Raw genomic sequence first — 21725 nt, 5'->3', positions numbered from 1 at the left:
TAAGTCTTGACTTCTGCTGTCTTCCACCAGGAAGCCAGGAGGAGCGAGGCCTGCTGGCCTGGACTAAGATCCATGAGGATTCTGGAGTGACACTGCAGGCCTCGGAGGTCTACAGCCTGCCCTGGGGTGCCGGTACCCGGTTCTGCACCTGTTCCTGGGCACGAAAGTTACCCTTCTGGCCTGAGCCAAACCAGGAGGAGGCTAGCCACCAGCTGAGTGGTCCTTTGCTCCTGAATACCCTTAGCAGAGCCCCTGAGGGGTGCCTGGATATCAGGATCTGAGGACAGCTGACCCCATACATCAGGCTACCCTGGAGCACCAATCTAGGTCACTTCAGGGTCCCTAGGTCACTGCAGGCCACAGTGCATGCTTCTGCTGTTCTCCCAACTCTAGCTTGGACCAGCTCAAGGAGGCCCAGCAGAACTGCTCTTCCACCGAGCTGCACTTTGATGACTTGGAAGAGGCAGACAGGGAGGTGCAGTTTGCTGAAAGGCGACAGGACACAAGAGGCATCAGGGCCCTGTGATCTTACCATCCTTCCCCACTAATGCTTCTGCTGAGGCTTGGGTTGGGCAGTGTGAGGAGCACCCCAATATCCCCCACCTCCTCCCAATTGCTGAGGAGCCAGCCCCTTGAGTGTGGGACACCAGCCTGACCACTTCTCCCCAAGCAGAGTTGAGGCAGGACAGTGACTGAGCTCTGGTCTGCTGTGGCTCCCTCTTCTTTTCTCTTCCATCTCCCCTCCAGGAGTGAATGGGGGATGGGGACCCAGAGCCACAGAGTGGTGGTCATCAGACACCTTCCAGGAGGACAAAATTAACCAGATCAAGGGTGCTGAGACCCCAGTGCAATGACAGTGCAGGCCTGAGGCCCCCTACCTTATTTCCATTTTCTTTCTGTGGCTGCCCCATAATGCTTTGCAGCCTTTCAGGCACCATGAGGTGCCCAGAGCCATCCTGGGAGGTGCTTTCTTTGGCTGCGGCAGGCTTCAGATGACATATCCCATATGACGACTGCCCCTCTGCAGCCCTCCTCGGTCAGGTCCAAGAGGGGTTCGACCCCTATCCATGACCAAACAGAAAGTCTGATTCCACATAGAAGTGAGCCGGCTTCATTTATTGATTCCGTCTGTGTGCTCTTCCCCTTGTGGCTGCAGCGAGGCTCTAGTAAAGCCTCTTTCTGGACTGCATGCTCTTGCCCATCATCTTATCTCCAGTAGAGCAAGGTGAGCTGGTATAAAGAGTTGGGAACATCACAGGCCACTGCCTCGAAAGTGGCTAGTAGCCCAAGCTGATGACACTGAAGCAACAGAGAATGACAGGAAGGGACGGAGAATTGCTGGCAGCCTCCATCTCTGGTGGTCAGAAGAGCTCCTGCAAATGTGCGGTTAAGCCTAACTCACAGCAGGCAGCGAGCGGACTTGCTTTATTGGCTCTTGGACCTGGGAGAGAAGGGGCCAGGAACTGCCAAGAATCATAGGAGGAGTCCAAGGAACTAGGGCCCGAAGGATGACCCTGAGCCCCAGTCCCTCGCCTGCTGCACACGCGCATGTGCCCTCTGTCCACTACAGTGACTTCGCTCCCACTACAGCAAAGGTGCCAGCCACAGACCACCGAAGCGTACAGCTGGCTTGGGGCTGCAAAGACAGAAGGAAATCCCTCTCCTCTGGTTCCAGACACATCCAAGCACTGAGTCTGGAGCCTTGATCTCTCCCGTTCTTGCGGTGCTTTACTGTGGCTGCCCTGCCTAGTTAGCACGCACTTAGCTGCCCTTCTGGCAGCCTCCAGGGAGACTCTTCTCCCTGCGTTTTCCTATACGGGCCTGTATTCCTCAGCCGGTGGCTGCTTCTCCTGACTTCAAAGCAGAGGTGACACTCTGGCCTCTGGAATGTTGTCATATCCATCCCCTTTGACTTTTTGCCTTTTATTTTAGACTCATGATGGCATTTAGGACCCATCACCCGGATAATCACCTCCTCTCAAGATCCCAAAGCAGGGGCCTGCCCATTAGCTCAGTTGTTTAAGTGCCTGCTTATGCAAACGCAGTCAGGCTCAGGATGCTGTGGTTCGATCCCGAGATCCTCCTGCCTTACCAGACCTGCCCTTAAGGCATCCTGAGCCAGTCAAAAACAATGCTGAAGCAATCTCTTCTGCAGAATGACAGATAAAGTGACAGTCATAGGTTTGGTGATCAGGACATGGATATTTTGGAAACAAATTCAGTCCCTCTAAAATCCTGCATCAGCTGCAGTCTTCGTTTGGTTTCTATAGTGAAGCACACCAACCCCAGTGGTTCATACACAGAGGTTCACTCCTCACAGTCTGGAGACTCCGTGGTCCGCAATCAAGGTACGGGCAGACGCGGTGGAGGAGACCAAGGCTGCTTCCTCACCACAGCCACGTTCTGGGGTGCGGTGTGGAGTGGGTGAGCCTTCTCTGCGCCTCTTTTATAAGGGCACTGCCCTCATTCGTGGTGGTCTGCTGATTACCTAAGCCCTCCGGAAGCTCCCCACCCCCATCACCCTAAGGCTTTGGAGAGCTTTAGTACGGGAACATTCTGACTTCAGCATTCACTGTACGGCAGCTCTCCCTGAAGGACCGAGGGTGGAGGTCCTCTCTACTCTGGGAAGTGGATGCACGCGGAGACCCAAGCCTTCCCATACTCACTTTGTTCCCAGATGTGCTGGCCACTTGGCTGCGGCTGGGAATGCTTTTCTGGTCATGAGTGGCTTCCACACCTCTAGGTCCGAGCCACAGCCCACAGCACCCTGGAGTCCATGGAGGGCATCCTCCTTGCAGAACGGTTAGCAGATGCAAAGTTGTGCTTTTGTTTTTGTTTTGTTTTTGGCACCATTGGTTGGCAAAGTCTCCCAAGTACTTCTGCTCTTTAGAAACATGTTCTCATTCCTCATGCATGGATTTTGTGTTTATTTTAGCATGTACCCAATCTGTTCGTTCTTAGATGACATTTTGCAGTCATTTCACCAAAATTTGTTAATTATTTTTATGTAATTGTTGTTGTTCTGCAAAACATCTGAGTGTAAAGCCCTGCTGAAGCTAACAAATAAAAGTTCCTCCAACACAAGGAGTGGGGGAGAACTTTAATTCCTATAAGACATCTGCCCCTTACTTTTGCTTTGGTCTTCACACCATGAGATTTTGCCGCCTTTGTCCCTTTTTTATTGTTGGCATTCACAGACCACCTGTCCTCGCCTGAGGAGCCTGGGACCTTCACACTGAGACGCATCCCTCAGCCACTTTTTTATTTTGAAATAGGGTCTCGCTAAGCTGTCCAGGTTGGGTTACAACTTCGGGTCCTCCTGCCTCAGCCTCCCAAGGTGCTGGGATTATAGGCGTGCACCACAATACCCAGTTTGGGAAGACATTTAAAAGATGTAGTTCACACAGCCAGTAGACTTTAAGGACTTGCCCTTGGCAGTGTGGGTGGGACTTAGCCAATTAGTTGAAGACTGTAGTGTAGAATTGGGGTTGGTTCTTGGAACCGGAAAGGAAGGAGCCAGGAGCTGCCAAGAAGCCTTGCAAGCGGGATTTAGAGAAGAAATGCTGCCTGAACCATCAGTGGCACGAGCGCCTGCCTGCTGGCCTGGCCTACAGATTTCTTTCAGACTTCAGACCTCACAGCCGCCTGCGCCAGTTCCTTAGAGGAGACCTGCATCTCTCTGATCTACTGCTCTGCCTCTCTGCAGAACCCTGACTTAGGCGACAGTGGCTGATACAGAAAGATCACAGAGGAAACAGGCAGACACGCAGCAGAGATGGGGGGAGCCCTTGATGGGGAGGCGAGTGCCACGAAGACGGTTTGTGCACTAAGTCCATCCTGGTCTGCAGCCGAATCCTAAGGTTTGTGTGGGAAGGGGAGGCAGGCCGAGGGCTGCTGGTGCTAAGGACTGACAGGGAGCCTCACCCGGCACTGGCCACAGGAAGAAGGGACACATCAGCTCTCTGCTGAGGTCACCTCTGCCCAAGGCCTCTGGCGCCTACTGCTGCAGGACACAGCCACGGCCTTGGACTAAACAAGACCAGGTTGGGCCAGGAGCAGGAATGAGGGTCTGGTCGGGGCACCCAGCTGCCTAGGGCCCATCACGAGCACTCCTGGCTTCTTCCTCGCTCCCCGAGTCTCCGGGGTTGCCCATCTAAGTGTCCTCCTCTTCCTGTCTTTCCAACACAAGCTGTGGCAATCCCAGAAGGCCCTGCTGCCCAGCTGCATGGAAAACCCCATTTGCCCCTCAAGTTGGTCATTAGCAACGGGAAGGCTTTGCCAGAGGGAGCCGCTGCCCCTGGAACTTAACACGGTCAGGAGCTAGGTGAGCCTGTCCTCTGAGGACACGCAGTATATCGGGGCTCGATGGAGAGACAGAACCAGCAGGGTGTGTGTGTGTGTACCCACAGAGAGGACATTTATACTAAGGGAAGGGCCCAGGCTATTGTGGGGCCCCAAGTCTACCACCAGGCTAGAAAAGTTGTCGTTGAGCTCAGAGCTGAGCTCTGCTGGTGGATTCTCTCTTCCACTGAGGAGGTCGGTCTTTCTCTACTGAGGCCTTCGACTGCTGAACACATCACAGAGGGTCTGTCTCTGTGGTTTTCTCCAAGGCTACTTACTTAAATAGCAATCTCACTTACAAAAATACTCTCACAGAAACATCAGTGTGATGGTGGACCAGATGTTGGGACCGTGGCACAGGCAGGTTGACACAGAACTCACCCGAAGCCCCAGGGCGCAGGCCTGGTGACCTTCACATACACTTTGCCCAGTGGCCTCGTGAAAACCGCACACATCCCTGAACTCTACCACAGCATGCTTTCAGGGGTCTGTACCAGGGGCACGGGTGCACCCGGCCACACTCTGCCTTTATGTCAGCACAGAGGGAAGCTAAGCACCAGTTCTGGACCCAGGATGTGCTAGCAGGATGTGTAAGTGGGCTCCAGAATCCGGCAGAACCCAGCAATGAGGCCCTGGATCTGGGGCGGGCTGAGAGGACCCGGTGTTTCTCCCCTCCAGGCAATATGATGCTCACCCCCTTCTTGAAAAGCCCACAGCCTCGTTATCAGCTGTACCCAGTGCCCCCAGGATAGGTACTGGTGGCTGCGTGCCCGTGAGCCCCTGCTACCTAATAGCCATAAAGACGGACACCACACCATGCTTTCAAACTTTATAACAGAAACTAATACACCAAAATGCATCTGAGACAGCCCATTCAGAAAAGTCCCAGAGGCTGAGGCAGGCATGACCATTGCTGCCAGAACTCAAACTTGCCCGTACTTCCTTCAGCCTCTTCCCCATCTGGCCCTCCTCCACTACAAATCCTCATCCTCAAAGGTCTCCAGACACCTCAGCTGCATCATCTCATCGTCAGCGGGAGGGGCTGGTGCCTGCAAAACACATGGGAAGAAGGTGGAGTACGGATGGAAGGTTCTAGGCAGCTAGGCAGGCCCAGCAGCTCAGGGCTCATGGCTCCTCTGGGCTCTCCAACTTTCTCCTGCAGCTTCCAGCCGGGGAACAAGGCAGGCGGTGACACTGCTATTCCACACAAAGCTCCCTGATCTCCAGAAAGATCTGGTGGAAGTGGCTTCCTTCCTACTCTGGAAACTGCCAGGATCCCATCAGAGAAACAAGGAAAAATCTTAGCCAAGAGCTTGTCAGTAGAAGACCAAGCGACACCATGGTACACCCACCAGTGAACAGCATGCAGCTGGGTTCTTTTTTTTAATAAAAGGAATGAGATATCTTTCTATCTTTGGGAGAGATGATTAATAAAGTACAAAACAGTGTGTACAGTAGGTTACTACTTGTGTTTAAAAGAACACACAAATATCTGTAGACCATCTTGGGATAGATGTGCAAGAAACCGGCCATAGTAGTTGTCTCTGGGAAAGTGAGTGGGGCAGTAAGTGAGGAACAGAGGAAGAAAGAGGTTAAGCTTGTATGGGATATCTTTTGCTGAGGACCCGCTGGGTGTGGTATAGGACAGGCAATAATAAATATTAATAAATTGGTACAAAAATAAGTTGAGAGTCTGTCCTTGGCCCACACGACTTATGGCAAGAGCCCCGGTTGGCTTAAGGGCAGACTGATCCTTAAGTCAACAGCCAGTGCTCAGACCAGCAGTCTCATGTGGCCGCTGAGGACCCTGCTTAGTGTGATAGTCAATCCTCATCCCTTGTGTGATTTTCCAAAAAATGCAATGCTCCACAATGCTTGAGCCTCGTCTAGGTCAGCAATTCACCCCCACTGCTTCCTGCAGCCCACCAGCACACCCCCCGATCTAGCCGTACTCCTCATAAAAGCCAAAGACACCATGCCTCCTCATGGTCCTGGACCGTCACTGGGCTTTTTTTTTTTTTTTTTTTTTTGTCTTTTTGAGACAGGGTCTTGCTATGCAGTTCAGGCTGGCCTTGAGCTCACTTTGTAACCCAGGCTTGTCTCAAACGCACAGTGATCCTCCTGCCTCAGCCTCTCAGGTGCTGAGATTACAGGCATGTGCTACCATGCCCAGCCCATCATTGGACTTTAGCCATCCTGCTTCCCTCTGTAATTATAGCGTATATACTTTTTCTATTTTATTCTGTCATTGTACCTCTGAGCAGATCAGTGCTTCAAGGCCAGGACCATGATAATCTTTACTGATTTCTGAAGTTGACACCACATACAGGGGCTGTTAGATTTTTTAAAGAAGCACAACCCTGTGTCCAGCAATGACCTTTCTCCCCTCTCAAGACTCCCTACTCCTCTCCCTAAAAGAGTGTTCCTGGGTATTTTTACTCTTCTTGTCTTTCTCCACCCCAGCAGAAAGTGACTGTTGACATGGGTGATTCCCTGGGAAGTTCCCTAAGTACAGGCATCCATCGGATGAAAGCAGGATCAACAGCAACCTCCAGATGGAGGGGTGGCCTCTGCAGACCAAGCTTCTGCAGAAGCGCTTCCTACTCCCTGAGCTTTCCTGATGGGGTGGGATTGGGGATCAGGAGTATAAGAGGGGTAAGGTAAGGCTCAGCAGAAGAGCACTTGTGCAGCATGCACGAGGCCCCAGTTCCACGCTCAGCACCTCAAGAAAAGCATCAGACAGGAGACAAGTGGTTTTCAGGGAAATGACACAGGCCTCCAGTTCAGGGTAACGACATCATCAAAGGCTGAGAAGAGGTGCTCAGAGCACAGGGGAGTCCAAGAGGCCGAGGAAAGGAAACCCTGACTCTGTCACACAAAAGCTTCAGTGTTGTTCACAATGTTCAGTTTCCTTACACTCTGAAAAGGGTGACTGAAACATTTTGTTAAGCTGCAGATTTCCTGAAAGCAACAGGCTGGGAGAGATGTTTGCTGTTGGTGCTGGCTGCTGATGTGTATTGAACAGGGTCTCCCGCCAAACTCTTGGCCACTTGAGACAATCCCCTGGAGATAGGATCTTTGCAGGTGTCATTAGTTAAGGGTCTGTTGAAAAATTGCGCTAACTGGTTTTAGACAAACATTTGCCACTTCATAGTTCGCCTTTTAAATGCTGGTTCTAGTTTTACTAAATCATCATCAGAGAAAATCGGTGACGCGCTGTGAATCTGAAATCCCTGCTGCAGGCTGAGAGTCCCCCACCGGAGGAGCCCCAGAGCTGGACTCGTAGCCAGGCCCCCCATAGCTGTGCCATCAAGAGCTACAGCACTGGCTTTGGAGGAGCAGAAATGATCCTTCAAAAGTTGATCCCCAATATTCCCACAGGGTCTCAGAAGATGGTGACACAGCTCAGCCTTTTGCAAAGATGCTGTCCAACATTTACAAATGCCCCTGGGGTGTGCTCTTGGCCTCAAAGGGCTCCCCGTAGGAACCAGCCCCGGAGGAGCGCCCCCTGCCTCTTCCCTCAGCTTCGCTGGTGCCTTCCACTCCACAGGAGGTGTCAGCCATTCACAGGGCTGGTCAGAAGGGAGAAAGATCTGCCCAGTGCCCCTAGTGGGGTGGAGAGAGAAAGGGGTTCTAGGGGCCCTCACAAGCCCTTTCTGCCACCTAAGGTGGGTGGCCAGAGGTTTGCTTACACCCTCCCTGTCCTACCTGTTGTAATTGAGGGTTAACGTAGCAGAGATAGTTTAAAAAATTGATGATCTGCAGGTAGAGCTGCAACTTTCTCTCTGAGTTCTCTGGGTTGAAGCAGGCAATCCTTAAACTGGCAACAGAAAAAGAAGACTCAGAAAAGATTTAGAGCCCCAAGCTTTCAACCGTACTTGCCGCCACCCCTCTGCCTCCACAATGTTTGAACTGCAGCGAGCACAGAGCGCCTCTGAATGCCCAGTGGAATTCCTAGGCAGCAGGGCTACTCCCACAAGCTCCGCGCTGCCTCTGTTCACCGCAGAGGCATCCTGTCCAGAGCCCTCTGAAAGGGTAAGACAGCCGAGAGCCTGGCTCTCTTCCCTGGCTGGCTTCTCTGCTCTGCGTCCACACTGTGGCCTTGGGACAATGGAGCAAGTTCTCTTCGAGCTCTCGGGCGACAGCGATGCTCACCGCGCTGGTTCCACCGGAGCTGCTGCGCAGGCTCGGGAAGCACACTGCGCAGCTGGAGCTCCATCCCAGGGGAAGCTGGCTCAGTGGCCGGCATGGTGCTCAGGCCCAGAGCACAAAGGAGGCCTGTGCTGCACACTCGGTCCTCACCGTGTTCCGGGGACAAGAGATGCAGCGGAGTGCGACGGGGCCTTAAAGTACAGCGCTGTGGGCCCAGAGAAGAGCCAACCTTTTGCATCCACTTTCTCCTGGGAGCCAGCCTGGCGACCACCCAACACCCACCCCTGCCTTTTTAAGGGAGAACGAAAGAATTTTTAATAGTGTCGTTTTGACTCCACCAGCTGGGGAGGGAGTTCCAAATACTGCTTAGCAATCACATGTTGGCAACTCCATCCAAACTGCGTGGAAGAGCCCGATGCGGAAGTTGGGGTGGCAGCCGTTAGCCAGCTGTGGCGAAACCACTTTGCAGATGCCAAGAGGAGCATGAGATGGCTCTGGGAGGACACAGCCTCTGCTGTGGATCCCAAGGCTCCAAGGTCTGGCTGGGCTGAGTGCGGCAGGGAACAGAGGACAAAGGCTGGGGTCTGTGCTGCCGGGAACTCTGCCTGAAGTTATCTGAATCTCTGTGGCCACATCTCCAGAGTGATCAAAAGCCAGGCTCCCATGGAGGACAACAGATTCACTTGGAAGACAAGATGAGATTTTTCACTCTTATTCCCAAGTCAGAGACTAAGAAATGTTCAGGCTTTTTTCCAGCCTGGACACGAGCACAATATGTGACAATCAGTATGTCCCTTCAGGTCAGATGGTCACAGGTTTTTGAGGAGCAGTCAGGGAATTCCAATCCTAGGTTGGCTCTTCAGAGGAAGTACCCTTGGGTTCAGGTTGCTTCTTATTTTAAAGCTTCCCCGATCCTGTTTTATGTGTTCTTGCCTGTGCGTCAGCCACCCCTCCTCTGTGCCTGCCTTCCACATCCACCCCATCAGAACTGTAAAGGTAGCGTGCCCCCCTCCCCCCCAGTGTGGCTCAGCCTCCAAGCGCAGGACCCGGGGCACAGGCTCATCCCCCACAGGCCCAGGTCTTCTGTGTTCCAGAGTCGCTGTCCTCTTCTGGAGGCTATGCCCAGCCATGGGCTGCCAGGGCCTGGCTGCTACAGACTGAATATTGTGCCCCCACCCCGCCAGGTGATGGTCTTCAGAGGTGAGGGTGATTAGCGCCCGTACAAAAGAGGCCCAGAGAGACCTGGTTGCATGGAGGAAGTGCCATCCGCCAGGCCCTGGATCTGCTGGCACCTTGATCTTAAGCTACGAACAGTCAATGTCTGGTGCTTATCTGCCACCTGGCTGGGTGATTTTTTCAACAGCAGACTTAACAGTCACAGCCTTGCATGGGAGAAACAAGACCAGTAACCATCAGGAAAACAGGGCAAAGCGAACAGTCCCAAAAGGAACCACCTTGAGCCCACTGCCGAGTGTGTCCCTGACAGTGGCATTCCCTGGGAGACGGCCCAGGCCTAGGACCAGCTCACTTCAGTTCCACAGAAAAACACAGATCTCTAAGAACTTCCATTGGGTTACGCACCCACCCAGGGATTGTGGAGGATGGGCTACAAATACTGCTGCAGGGGTGTACACACACACACACACACACACACACACACGCACCCTCCCACTGCACACACACACACACACACACACACACACTGCATGCACACACACACACGCACACACACGCACCCTCCCACTGCACACACACACACACGCACCCTCCCACTGCGCGCGCACACACACACGCACACGCACCCTCCCACTGCGCACACACACACACACACGCACCCTCCCACTGCACACACACACACGCACCCTCCCACTGCACACACACACACACACATGCACCTTCCCACTGCACACACACACACACACACACGCACCCTCCCACTACACACACACACTTGCACTGTCCCACTGCCTTCCTCACCTATGGTAAGATGTACTTGGAATTTCACTTTTGCCCAGGAGACTTGCCACATCAAAGGAGTCTTCACAAAGGACCTGGAAAAAAGCACAGAACTTCGTGGGTCAGAAGCAACTTAGCTGTTGGACGCGTGCTGAAGGCTGCTGGGGCAGAAAGCAGTGGACGGCCTCCCTCTCTGTGCACTCTGTCCCCAAGGATACGCAATGCGGCGTCTGTGCTCGGCCATCTTCCTTTGTGGGAACAGCGGTCTTCCCGGGCTCTGCGAACTCCAGAAGAGCAGCTTGTGTCTCATGCAGGCTGAGTGCTGACAACGCCCGAAACTCTGTAGGCCGTTCTCACTGCTCAAAAGCTGACAAATGTGTGGCTGGCAGACACCGTGGTTGCTTCCTCTTTATTGAATTATCACAATGCTCTCTGGAAACTTGCTGCCTCTCAAGGACTCAGCCTGAACCTCCTTTAGGAAATCCTTTCCAGGTTACCAGTCACTGGCTTAGTAAAATAGTAATCTGGCTAATCCTGGCCAATCACAGCAGAGGAAAAGTCTGGTGGAAGTTTCTGGAAAGTTTTCTCATGACTGAGAATGAGCCCTCACAAGAACTCTTCCTCTCTCTACCGGTGAAGAGGAGGCTTGTTTGCTCCAGGGAAGAATGAGAAACCAGCCCGAAAATGAAACACGGTAAAGAGAAGAGAGGAACCTCAATCCATTCTCCCTCAACACTGAGTAACTGGACTGACCCTGACCACCCTGGACATGAGGTTTAACAATAAAGACACAGGCTGCCAATAGTCCCAGCTGGACCATCCTACACATGGCCTCCCACAGGGCCACGGAAAGGCTCGGTTGCTGACAGGAGAGGGGAAAGTGCTATACCGTGGTCATGGGGACAATGACGAGGAAATCAGAACATATGTGTGACCCGATTCCAAATGGCCCCTCAAACTCACCAAATGACCTTAGCAAAGGTCTGGATTCCTGGGACCAAGGGTGACATAACTGTTCCTGTCACACTCTAGGTAACCCCATAGGGTCTGCTCACCTCCTCCGGGGTGGAGACCAGCGAGCAGGTGGCTCCTTGGCTGTCCACGCCACTGTCCTTCACGCTGTCCTCAGCGCAGGCTGGCTGAGGGCAGGCACCAAGGCCCAGGAGGTTAGCATGATGCTGGGCCCAGACCTGCAGGACACTCTCCTTCCTGTCCTCCGACAGCGTCTGCCAGAGGTGGGAGATGGCCGCCGAGACGACGGGCTGTAAGGCCTCCTGTGAGGAGACGATGCCGTTCCCAATCAGGAGGTCCATCGTCTGCTTGTAGAAGCTGAGGTACCTGGAACAGAAGGGGCACCGGCTCTTGGGATTCAGCTCATGTGGCCCCTGGGTGGCTCAAAGCAGATTCTGTGGGCCCTGAGCCCAGAGGGCGGAAGCCACCCTGGGGGCACAAAGGAGCTAGGTCTGTGCCTGGGATTCCCTCCCGAGGCTGGCCCAGTTGTTCTCCTACAGAAAAAGGCCCTGCAATTCTGTGCTAGCCAGAAGTGCACTTCCTGTTAGAGACACCACCTCAGTGCGGGGCTGGGGGCCAGGCTCAGCCAGGGGCTAGATCTCCTCCTATTGGGCCAAGGCTTCCCTAAGCCACACAGCTGCTGAGGGTCTTGGGTCTGCGGAGGAGTCAGTGGCAAAGGAAGCTATTCACCTTCCTCCTTCCCTCCCTACTATTTTCTTCCTTCTGTTCCCCCGACCCTTCTTGTCCTAGGGATTAAACCCAGGACCTTTGCATTAAGCTACATCCCTGGCTGCTTTAAAAATATTTTTATTGTGAGATATGGTCTTGCTAAGCTGTCCAGGCTGGGCTTGAGCTTTCAACCCTCGTGACTCCCCAGATGCTGGGAGTACAGGCATGCGCATCGCATCCGACAAGATCACATGTGATGCAAGACAGCAGAGTTTTGGAGCTTGAGTGGGGTGGTAGATGGGGCTCAGTCCTTGTAACACAACCAGCACCCCATCCCTCCAATAAGCACCCAATCATAATAAAAGCAATGTTGTTGCTCTATATACGGTCTCTGTGTCTAGACCCATAGCCGACCCCACCCCGTAGAAGCTCCAGAGCATCCAGGACTCGGGGCCTGGTCTGATCTCACATGGAGGCCACAGCATTCACAGCTACAGCCCATGTCCAGCCCCCTCAGGAGCTCCGGGGTGCACAGAACCACCCCACCCAGCTGTTCCCACCGCTCAAATTCCTGGAGGTCTGGCAGAGAAGTGGCTGGGCAATGTAAGAGATCCACTTTTTTCTCCTCTTCCTCCTCTTCCTTTGCCTCCTCCTCTTCTTGATTCTCCTCTTCCTCTTCCTCTTCTTCTTCTTCACCTTCTTCTTCACCTCCTTCTTCCTCTAAGCCCTTCTCGACTGCTTCCGTTGGGAACCAGGGGAAGGAGCCATTCTGAAGAAAACTATCTAAGATCAAACTGGAGGAGAAAACAGGAAGGAGACAGTACAGTTGACAAGTACCCCTGGTGAACGCAGAGATTCTCAATTTTAGCAACAGTATCTATAATTCAACCACCCACATAAGTACGTCAGGACCTAATGGCCCTGATCATAGGCAAAGTGGTGGGTTCAGTGTTTGAATACCAATCAGTGCAATTCGCCACCTCAACAGACTGAAGAAGAAAAATCATGTGATTGTTTCAATAGATGCAGAGTGACAACTGATAAAATCAACATCAATTTTAGATAAGAAGGAATAGAAGGCAACTTTCTCCACCTGATCGAGGCTACCTACAAAGAGCCTACAGCTGATGCCATACTTAATGGCAAAATACTGAGTGTTTTCTCCCTAAAATTAGGACTAAAGAGAGGGTGTCCATTCTTGCCACTTCCTCTCAGGATCACACTTGAGGTTCTAGCCAGTCCAAGAAGGCAAGAAAAAGAATCAAAATTTAGTATACAGGTTGGAAAGGAAGGAGTAAATATACCTTTATTTGCAGCCAATGTGGTTATACAGAAAATTCCAAAGAATCTGCCAGCATGTGACTATCTCTAAGAAGGGGATTTAGCAAAGTTGAAGAATATGAGGCCATTATATGGAAATAAGTACAGCGTTTCTATTAGGTGAGGAACTTCCAGAGTGTGGGCAGTGTGTGGATGTGCAGGGGTGGAGAGAGAGTGGTGCAGGGGTGAGGCAAGCGGGAAGGGTGGCTTCTGACGTTCTCTAGGACTACGCTAATTGACAAAGTAGCTAGCAGAGAAGATTTCGAATATTCCCAACACAAAAAGAATTGGTAAATGTCTCAGGTGACATGCTAGTTGCTCTGATACGATAATGACATATTGTATACGTGGACTGAGGTGCCACACTGTATGCGTAGATATCTGGAATTATTATGAGTCAAGTATACAGTAAAAATGAAGTTTATATGCTAGAAATGAACTTGATCTTTTTTTTAAAAAAATACCATTTACAGTAGTACAAAAAACATGAGAGAAGTTTAAACTAAAAGCTTAACCTATATATATATATTCTAAAAGGGATGGGTTGGTCTCATGAACATTTTTCAATTTTGCTGTTCAAAGACATTTTAAGACAGCAAAATTATACAATATGGAAAGTCAAAATTTATACCCAGGATCTCTTCATACTGATAGGGATAATCCCCAAGTTGTCAAATTCCATTAAAAAGAAAGAGAAAGCTTGAGAAGATTGTGTTTTAAAATCTCACAGTATAGAAATCCTTTCTAAGTACTCCTCCAAATCCAGATGTCATGACAGATTCATATATTAGACTTTATTTTGCATGACAAAATATGTAAAACAAAGCAAAGACACAATAAAACAATAACTGAAAGGAAAAATTTACAACTTGGATAACAGAAAGTTAACTTATATGTATATATAAAGAACTTCTAGAATTAAATAAGACAGAGACAGCCAACCTAACACAAGTGGGCAAAGGAAGAGGTGCAGACGACTCCCAGGAAAGGAAAAGCAAATGATCTTGAATGAAAGCCCTCAAATTTACTCATAATTAATCAAAACATAATGAACATATTCTATGCTGATACCAGTTTTTATGGCTGTAGCAAAAATTATCTCTAACTATACTAGGATTTTACAAAATTAGCTATTTGTCTATGTGATGAGAATTATATCTTCCATCAATATGGAAAGAAAAGCTCATATAAATGGGGTTCAGACCACTGGCCACACCTTTGGGGGAAGCAAACGTGGAATCCCACCTTTCTGAGACCAACTCCTAGGTCAGCGGCGAGGTAGGGGCTAGTTTTAAAAACAGCTTTTTGGGCCAGCAAGATATCTCAGTGGATTAAGCGCATACTTAGGCAAGGACAGGGACCAGGGTTCAATCCCTGGCACCACATACTGTACCGGCCCTGCCCCCGTCGCACTGAGCCAGCCACCAAGACCAGGCATGGTGGTGCGTGCCTGTAATCCCACGTGCCTGTAATTCAGAGGTGGGGAGGCTGAAAACAGGAGGATCACTACGAGTCTGAGTTGCAGAGTGAGACCCTATACCAAATACATAAATGAAAGCAAAAACAGCCTTTTAACAGCTGTGTACATTCAGCCCATACACACACCACACCTGCTTCCTTTCCTCTGGGAATAAAATGCTAATCTGGATGGAGTGAGATTAGAGGTGGTTATTTTAGTCTTGACACACTTTCATGTTTTCACATTGTCTACTTATTTTATTTTATTTTATTTTTTGTTTATGTGCTAGGCAGTGGGATCCAGGACCTTGGGCAGGCCACTACCCCCACCACTTTTTTTTTTTTGTATTTTAGAGAAGGGTCTACAGGGTGTTCAGGATCTCACTACTAGATCAGACTCATAGTGATCTGCCTGTTTACAGCCTCCCAAGAGCTGGGATTACAGGTGCATGCCACCGTGCCCAGTCTCAATTGCCACCTCATGCGCCCCAGGGGCAGGGCTGGCATGGTAGCCCTGGGGATCAAACCTCTAGCCCCTGCGCCTGTTTGCAGGTGCTTTAATCTGCTGAGCTATTTGGCTGGCCTTCCCCCTACTTATTTTTGACAATTTATTTTTGCTCTGTTTATTTCCCATAGGATATAATACATGTTCTTTGTTAAAATTTTTGGGACATAGAGAAAAATACAGTGAAGGAAATAAATGTCGTAGATGGCCACATCAAGACACAAAGGCCAGGGATCAGCTCAGAGACACAAGCACCCGCCTGGCAAGCAAAAGGTCCTGAGTTTGATCTCCGGTACAAAAACAAAATAAGTAGGATGCTGCATCTCCTCACCCAGACTGTATTTCAGTAGACTCTGAATGGCCCATAGCTTGCCAGCCTTTTCTGGCAAGAGGACAGTGGCTTGGGCTCTGTGTGTCATCAGAGGCCAGCCTGTGCACACCACACCATTCGAGCTGGGCATGCTAGGAGCTGCCAGGGCCACCCGAGACCCGAAGTCTAGTACTGATCAAAGCAGCTCCGCAGATTGCAGGCGCTGAGCAGGTACTGAGAGCAAAGCAGAGAATATCTCTGCGCAAGAGGCACAAGAGGCCCTGACATCATGGGGGCTGAATATAAAACTTGACATTGCAAAAGACATGCCTATCCATCTCTAAGTTTGGATTATTAGTAATGACCATTTCAGCATCAGTGACACTTGCGTGCTTTTCTTTTTCGGAGCCTAAAGGTTTTTCCTAGGCTCCCATGAGGTTGAAAAGTAGGCTGAGATTTTTTAATTTCCCTTACTTTCATATGCACCCTCCAGTAATGCCATTAGCTAAGGATTTGAAATATATGTATAAATGCAAAATGTATGACACTATATAATCCAAGGTGAATACTCATCTAAATCCTTAAAACTGGAATGTGCAAAAATTTAAACACTAGATGGATGGATGTTCCTTAAAATTAACACTGACTGTTTTTGAGAGGGAAGATAGTACGTATTTGCAGGCTCTTCTGTATTTCCCATCTCCCATAACAAGCACAAGTCACTGTTATAATGGGAAGATGTCCAGTGGGTGTTACTAGGGCCAGTGGGGCAGAGTTATTCCAGGACCAGACAGCAGCAGGACGGGGAGCGGCTGCTTTGCCCCATGAAGGCTGGGAGAGAGCGGGGCAGGACACAGCCCGGTGTATTCTCCAGGACCTCTTGGGGTCTTACCTCTCATTTCTGGAGAACATTTCAGCATATTGTTCCTTCACCTTCTCTAAGGTGCTGGGGTTCCCATCCTCCAGGTTGAAAGATTCTATCAGAGTAGAAGACAAGAGTCACAAAAGCTAAGTCGGCTCCTTGCTGCATCATTGTGGCCCATGGGGGAGCCCCGAGCCCCACCCCATCTCCCAGGTTCAGGTTTAGGGAGTGCAGAATGCATCTGGCATCTCTCCTTCTGGGTGTGAAGGGGCAGCTCAGAGATGCACCAACTCACTTTTTTTCCTCTGGCCTCTTAAGGTGAGGTCAGGTGCCCACGGGGTACTCCCAAGCTTGCCCAGCCTGGTGAGCTCCCCAGGGTTGGGGGCACTGATCTCAATCAGAGCCCAATCACACTGCCTGGTGCGCAGTAGGCCCACAAACATCTGTGGGCTCCATTGTAACCCAGTCTCCGCAGAACCAGCTTTCGCCAGCAAGGGATTGATTACCTTTCAGCTTCAGCAGACCATCTAGGTTTTCTTCCAGTTCCTGAATATGATTCTTTGCTTTGTTCAGAACCTGCCACTGGGGACAGAGAGGGACAACGCTGCTAGGGCAGGCAGCCTTGCACCGCAGAGACGGCTTCTGCGGACCCAGCACCTGCTCAGGCTGAGGCCACATTTCCTAAGGTGCAAAGCCACACCCTTGACAGAGGAGAAGATTTCCTAAAGCTCAGAAGGGGGTGAAGTCACCTTCCTGTCCTAGGAATGGATTTTCACGGAAATACCAAAGTATCTGAAAACAAGCCGCTTTCAGCAGCTCTCCAGCACTGCGCGAAGGCAAGTGACTACGTTGCCTCCTGGAAGATGGAGTTGGCTGGTGTCGGCGCCACAGCTGAATGCCTGTGCCTCCAGGGTTGTGCAAGAGACACAGGCTAGGCTTCTGCTCGGTTGTGGCCATGTGCAGCTGGCTGTGTCGTGTTCCATGCGCAGGCTCACGGTATGTAGTTGCTAAATGCATGCCCTCCAGATGATCTAAAACCTCAAGTGTTCTGGGAACTTGACTCTGATTTACTGCCTTCTCCTCTAGTGTCTTTCCTTCCTCCATTTCTCTCTTCCTCCCTTCATTTCCTTTCCTCTTTCCTTAAGGTCAAGGGAGTGACTGCAAAATTATTGAAAACCAAGAAACACTAGGTGTTTGTTGGGCGGACACCTGTGTGCGTCAGGGGTCGGGGACACTACTCGGGCAAAGTTGCATGCTGAGCCCTGGGGATGCACAGTCAACACCAGTCCTGGCTTGAGGACACTGGCATCCCAAAGGCAAGCACGCGTGGGAGATGCCTGTGATTCGCACCAGGCAGAATGAAGACAAGGCTCACCAGGCAACCTGGAGAAGGACCATGCTGAGAGGAGGGATCAGGACTGTGGTACAGGGCAGCTAAATGGAGCGAGCCCAGCTTGGAAATGCACAGGCCAGGCAGGCAGGCAGGCCTCTCTCAGGGCGCTATCGGGGAGTGGCAGGGTGGCAGCTGGAGGGCACCAAGGCAGCTGGAAGCGAGAGCCCAGTGGTCGCCATTCTAGATTCTCAGGGGTCCTGACAGTGTATGAAAAAGAGCCTTGGCCCCTTTCTCATTTGTAAAAGCTCTATCTCCCTGTTTCCTATGGGAAGGAGACCGAGAGATGGAGGGCAGGTGGGAGAGGGTGGGGAGGGGATGCCAAAAGAAGCAAGAGTTTAGGTACATGTCCCAACTACCCTCAATGAATGGAATCACTATGTACTGCACAAGTGTACTAACAAAACTTGTCTAAAATTTTGAAAAAAGGCCCTTAAGGGGAAGCGCAGTGGTCTACTAAGCCAAAGATGAGGAGACAAGAGTTTTGTGAGAATACAGCCAACTGCAAGATTGCTGAGCATCCCTTCTTTTTTGGAGGGAACCAGAGACCAAACTCAGGACCTTGAGCTTGCCAGACAGGCACTTATGCCACTTAGCTAGCTCCTGGGAGCCCTAGGCCCACCCCTTGCTCCTGTAGGCCCTGCTGCTGTTATCCTGGGACTCGCAGTTGAGCTGTCAGGGTGGCAAGGACTCCGAATGAGGGCCATGGGCTTCCAGAGTCCTGGCCCTGTTCTTATAGGGAGAAGATGATTCTCTAGCCACTACGGTTTAAGTGTGTGTGTCCTCGAATGTATATGTGACACTTCCCCTGTAACGGGAGAGGATTAGCAAGGGAATACTGGTCCAGGGGAAGGTCCCACGCTGGCTCAGCAGGACGTTTCTGGCCCAGCTCGTACTCTGAGCCTGGCAAACCCAGGGAAGCCAGACCTTGCATTGAAATTCTTCCTCCAGATTGTTTTCAGCAGGCAAACTTCTAAGGACTTTGGTTCTGAGTTGACTTTTGTCCCCCCAAAAGGGTCTGTTAAAGTCCTACCCCTAGAATGTGTGACTGCGACCTGATTTGGAAATAGTGTTTATCGAATCAAGTTAAAATGAGGTCCTTAGGTCGGGCCCCAGTTCGGTATGATTGGCGTCCTTATGAAAAGGCGAGGGGTGGGTGCAGACTCACACAGGGAGGACAGCTGAAGGTAACCAGGGTGAGTGTGGCCATGTGGCTGGGGCAATCCATCAGGAAAGGAGGACTGCTGCCCAGTGCCACACATCAGCAGAAGCAGAAGTGGTTGTGCCCTGGGGCCATCAGAGGGAGCAGGGCCCTGTGATACGCTGATCTTAGACTTCCAACCTCCAGAACCACCGGTCAGTGCAGGGCTGTGCTCTCAATCATCCACTTCTGTTACCAGCAGCCTTGGAGAACTCAGAAGACCTTGCTCTCTGCAGAGCCTCCTTGCTATAAGAAAATCCTGGGCTGTCCCTCAAGAAGAATATGAAAGGAAAGCAGACTCCTGAGGATAGCTGGGTTCTAGGCCCTGCCATTCCAGGCAAGTAACGGAGCTTTCAGGAGCTGCAGTTTCCTAATCTGCAAGGTTAAAATGATATGGACAGAGCTGTGGGGAACAAAGGAGGTAAGATACTGGAAACAGTGATCCTACGGCTGTGCGGCTCTAGACAAAGCTAAGCCTTCTCGCTTGAGGATCTCGTGGAGTCTTACCACAGGCTAGTGAGGAGCCATGGTTACCTTTCTGCAGCACAAGACAGAAGGAACTAGCCCCCATTCACCAAGGCTGGTTAACACTTGGGTCCCATCACCCGCAACGTCATGAGCATCTGCTTAGGTGCACATGTGGCTCTCCTCAGGCATTACCTATGCCACTTACTGTGAGGCCCCCAATACCTGCTCCTTTGTGACTACTTATCTGCTGGCTAGGCCAGGACTTTGGTTTCTATGCACCCCCAGAAAGCACACAGCAAACATCTCTTCCTCCAAAGGTCTTGGAGCACAATGGGGCTGGACAAGATCTTAGGAGGGGCTGGGTCCTGAGCCTCAGTGTGGCCAGCCCAGCAGAGCAAAAGAATAGCCTTCCCTCTGCCCCGCACTGGCCCCTGCACCACTCTGCAAGAGCACGTGGGGTCTCTGGGGGGTTTTTCCTTAGCTATAAACAATGGGGGTCCCACTGGGAGCCCTGTACAAGGGTTCTGACTTCCACAGAGCCCTGGCCTGGGGCCTGCTCAGGAGCTTGCCTGGAGAAGCCGCTGCAAGGCCAGTGAGCAAGCTGCGCAAAGCTGGAGGGCACTGCTCTGCGGATAGACCACTCAGAGAGGAAACACTGCTGGCTGCAAACAGGCCCAGGACAACAGGGATACCCTGAGAGGTGGCCATGCCTGGAGCAGGTACACGTCCTCTTCCTGACACTGCTCTAAGCAGCTGGCAAGTACTTCCTCAACTCTGGTTCCTTCCTGTTAAGAGTGTGGGGAATGATAGCTCTCTGGAGACCTTTCCCTTCTGGCCCTTTACGCTTCCACTGCTAACACTGACTCCATTCCTTCTGCCACCGCCCTCGTCTACCTGGACCTTCTTGCGTGCTCCGCCATGTAATTAATTTACTCACTAATTGTCAATTGAAAAGGTACATAACAGGAAGCAGAACTAAGAGCAGGAAAAGATGAGTGCACACCCAGAGAGATCCGTTGTTTAGAGGAAAGACTCCCTCAAACCCTGGGGGTGTACATGCACACCGTGTACCCAAGTGTATGTTTGTGGCACATGCGTATTTCTGTGGCGTGTGCACATGCGCATGGTACGGTACCTGCCCCAAAACATGCATGGGTGAATGTGGGCTTAGGTAGAGGTGCAGGGTCCTGGGGCCGCTGCAGAAAGCCTGTGCTGCCCTTGGGTGGGTTGGGGTGGTGGTTGCTGGCTAACCAGGTGTGCTCTCGAGCGCATCATTTTCCTTCTGCATCAGGTTGGTCTGTGCAGGGAGATATGACCTAGAGCTTGCAGCAGCAGCAGCAGCTCCCCTGGTGCTATGCAGCATCCCTCTAGGGTGGGCAGCAGGGACAGAAGTGCCAGGCCAGGTCTCATCTCAGTCCACCTCCTCCCCACACCTAGGCCCCTCTACCTTGGAGGCTGTGAAATCAGACTCGGAGTAAACCATCTTCTTCAGGTTGTCGAAGAGCCCTGCCAAGGTGGCCCGGTGGCGGGCCTGGGACAGGCGTCTTCGGGCCACCCGAGGCGCCAGCTCCTGTGGCTGCATCAGTGGCTGTGGCACTGTATTAACAGGGCGGCTGTCTTCTCCAGCGGTTGCCATTCTAAGCTGCAATGTAATTAGCCTTTTTACCCTAAATAATAAAAGAGACCATTAAGAATAAAGAAAGTCAGGTTGAGCAGAAAGAAAGGAGATACCTCCCATGCCAATGAAGGACATTAATAAGAGACACAAAATCTGTTCCCAAAGATCAACTCTGAAACTCACAAGCCATCTATAGTGGACTCAAAGTGGCAGGTTCCTGAGGCACACTGCTAGAGTGCACCGGTCACTTGCTCATTTGTGACTGAGGACAGCAGGGCACTGGAGACCTTGTGTCTCATACTTTGCCAAAGTTGATCGGCCACATGTCCCACCTGGGGAAGAGTGCCAATCTTAAGGATGGCCCCTCTTGGACCTGGAGAAGGGTTACCCTGCTGTATGCATTTGAAAAAGAATCCATCCCAGTATCCACTTTTGTTTCACAGAATTTCTGTGTATATGTTATA

At 51.3% G+C, this 21725-nt stretch overlaps 2 protein-coding genes across 4 annotated transcripts in view; one reads left to right on the top strand and one right to left on the bottom strand.

Moving 5' to 3' along the window:
* Positions 1-1189, top strand: part of LOC101591629 (solute carrier family 23 member 1) — a 52807-nt gene extending 51618 nt beyond the window's left edge. For all 3 annotated transcript variants that reach the window (XM_023713852.1, XM_023713851.1, XM_023713850.1), the window contains one exon: positions 31-1189. In XM_023713852.1, the coding sequence (XP_023569620.1) occupies positions 31-281 (251 nt within the window). In that variant the 3' untranslated portion in view covers positions 282-1189. The remainder of the gene's footprint in view (positions 1-30) is intronic.
* A 97-nt stretch (positions 1190-1286) lies between these two features.
* Positions 1287-21426, bottom strand: Stra8 (stimulated by retinoic acid 8). Its single transcript, XM_004629968.2, has 9 exons — positions 21375-21426; positions 21091-21285; positions 17091-17166; positions 16615-16699; positions 12690-12923; positions 11505-11787; positions 10471-10544; positions 8050-8161; positions 1287-5390 (listed from the first exon to the last, which is right to left on the bottom strand). The coding sequence occupies exons 2-9, from the start codon at positions 21277-21279 to the stop codon at positions 5316-5318; spliced, it is 1128 nt and encodes a 375-aa protein (XP_004630025.1). The 5' UTR covers positions 21280-21285; positions 21375-21426; the 3' UTR covers positions 1287-5315.
* Between the last annotated feature and the right edge of the window lie 299 nt (positions 21427-21725).

This window comes from Octodon degus, unplaced genomic scaffold (assembly GCF_000260255.1).
Source record: "Octodon degus isolate 3935 unplaced genomic scaffold, OctDeg1.0 scaffold00032, whole genome shotgun sequence".
NCBI lineage: Eukaryota > Metazoa > Chordata > Mammalia > Rodentia > Octodontidae > Octodon > Octodon degus.
The sequence above is the reverse complement of the archived record's forward strand: the minus strand, read 5'-3'. Positions and strand labels throughout refer to the sequence as shown.